Source organism: Neophocaena asiaeorientalis, unplaced genomic scaffold (genome assembly GCF_003031525.2).
Source record: "Neophocaena asiaeorientalis asiaeorientalis breed wild unplaced genomic scaffold, Neophocaena_asiaeorientalis_V1.1 scaffold87, whole genome shotgun sequence".
Lineage (NCBI taxonomy): Eukaryota > Metazoa > Chordata > Mammalia > Artiodactyla > Phocoenidae > Neophocaena > Neophocaena asiaeorientalis.
In genome coordinates, this window is record NW_020175432.1 from 2008313 (window position 1) to 2010488 (window position 2176).

Here is a 2176-nt window from a genome sequence, read left to right on the forward strand (position 1 = left end):
CGGCGGGAGGGAAAGATGGGGAGGGGCGAGAAACTGTAGAGTTACGAGAAAACAAGTAGAAGTCTTCCGAGAAATTTTGACAAGATTTTCCCAGAGCCAATGCGTAGGTCCCCCGGAACTCATCACTCCCGCCACTGAGATGCTCTTGCTTCGGCTCAAACACTCGCCTCTATAATTCCCACTGCTCTATGCCAAGCCCTGTCCTTACTTCCACCTCTCACTTCCGGTGTCTAGGATCCCGGCCGCTCTAGGATCCTAAAAATTCTGTCTAATGTTGCCGGTGGAACACCCTTTCACTGCACCCCGGCGTGCGAGCCCCCTGCCTCTTTCCCTGGCATCAGCCAGTAGAAGCGAAGATCTTCAGTGGGTGGGCGGTACGTCTTCTAAGGGGCCCAATGGTAATCGAGAATCGTTGAGAGCTTTACCAGTCGTGCCGCGGGGTGGGCGGGGCTTCCTGCCTGGACTTGCAGACTCCCGGGCTGGGTGAGCAGGCGTGTCGCTGGTTGCGAATCCATGTGGCGGGGATTGTGGACCCTGGTAGCCCGGGCGGCACGTGGGCCTCGCAGGTGGGGCGACCTGGGGAAGGGGTGTGACAGCGTAGGGCGCTACTTGGGCCCCAAACCCTCTCCCTGGGATCTGGGGGCGCAGTTCCTTGCGGCAGAACCACCTTTCCCCTTCTTCCAGGCCCCAATCTGTCCATCCCCCTGCCGCAGAGCCCACATCTGGGTCAACTTCTGCTCTCAGAGATCGCAATCTAGTCATCTTCCGGCCTCAGACCCTCCAGTCTGTCCATCCCCCAGCCGCAGAACTTCCACTTGGGTCAGCTCCCGACCATCGAGCCCACTATCCACCTGCCACTCTGACGGCAGAACTTCTCAGATGCACTGACTGACTCTCCTCCTCTCCAGTCCCAGACCGTGCACGCGCCAGGGCAGTGGCGCCCCGGCCCCCGGTTCCGGAGCCACTGTCTTCGCGCTGAGCTCCGGCCAAGGCCGCTGCGGCATCGCGGTGATCCGAACCAGCGGCCCCGCCAGCGGCCAGGCCCTCCGGAGCCTCACGGCCCCCCGGGACTTACCCCCGGCCCGCAAAGCCTGCCTGCGCCTGCTCAGCGACCCCCGCTCTGGGGAGCCTTTGGACCGCGCGCTGGTGCTTTGGTTCCCGGGTGAGGGGCTCCAGATCCAGAACCGCATGTAGCTCCGATGACCCAGCTTCCTCCTTCCAGGCGTTGCCCAGGCTGTATCCTCCTGACACCTATCTCCTCAACGTACTAGGTCCCCAGAGTTTCACGGGTGAGGATTGTGCGGAGTTCCACGTGCATGGAGGCCCGGCTGTGGTGAGTGGTGTCCTGCAGGCCCTGGGTGAGTCTACAGCCTTGGGTTTGAGGTATGGCTATGTCGGTGGGCCTAGGTAGGGGCCAGGGGGGCTCAGGACCCTGGACCTTCCCGTAGGCAGTGTGCCAGGGCTGCGGCCTGCGGAGGCAGGCGAGTTCACCAGGAGGGCGTTCGCTCTCGGGAAGCTGAGCCTGACCGAGGTGGAGGGGCTGGCGGATCTGATCCATGCAGAAACAGAGGCACAGCGGCGACAGGCCCTGAGGCAGCTAGATGGGGAGCTGAGCCATCTCTGCCGCGGCTGGGCCGAGACCCTCACTAAGGCAAGTACACCATTCGCTCATACCTTGCCTCAGAGACCCTACCTAACCATCTCCTATATTAGCGCTTCCTGTCTATAAGCCTCCAGTCTGACCCCTTATGTCGGGCTGGACCTGGGCATATTGAGGGGTAGGTTTCTGTGTGATCACACTATCCACCCCTCCCTCCCTCAGGCTCTGGCCCACGTGGAGGCCTATATTGATTTTGGTGAGGATGACAATCTAGAAGAGGGCATCCTGGATCGAGGTGGGTCTGCCTGCCTGGAGGGGTGGGAGGTGGGGACATTTGGCATCTCAGCCCCCCGAGGCCTCCTTACTCCCTCTCCTTTCCTCCATCCACAGCTGACAGTGAAGTGCGGGAGCTGGAGGTGGCACTGGGCGCACATCTTCGAGATGCCAGGCGCGGACAGAGGCTCCGCTCAGGGGCTCATGTAGTGGTTGCGGGACCTCCCAACGCCGGCAAGAGCAGCCTAGTGAACCTGCTCAGTGCGTGGTCAGGGGGCCAGGCCCAGGGCAGGGGGCTAGGAG

The 2176-nt window shown here is 62.1% G+C and overlaps 1 protein-coding gene across 3 annotated transcripts in view; it reads left to right on the forward strand.

Annotated features, from left to right (window-relative positions):
- The first annotated feature begins 472 nt into the window (after positions 1-472).
- The window catches only part of GTPBP3 (GTP binding protein 3, mitochondrial), a 3558-nt gene continuing 1854 nt past the window's right edge, over positions 473-2176 (forward strand). For all 3 annotated transcript variants that reach the window (XM_024767397.1, XM_024767399.1, XM_024767398.1), the window contains exons 1-6: positions 473-566; positions 909-1162; positions 1272-1358; positions 1449-1651; positions 1823-1895; positions 1991-2134. In XM_024767397.1, coding sequence (XP_024623165.1) covers positions 514-566; positions 909-1162; positions 1272-1358; positions 1449-1651; positions 1823-1895; positions 1991-2134 — 814 coding nt within the window. In that variant the 5' untranslated portion in view covers positions 473-513. The remainder of the gene's footprint in view (positions 567-908; positions 1163-1271; positions 1359-1448; positions 1652-1822; positions 1896-1990; positions 2135-2176) is intronic.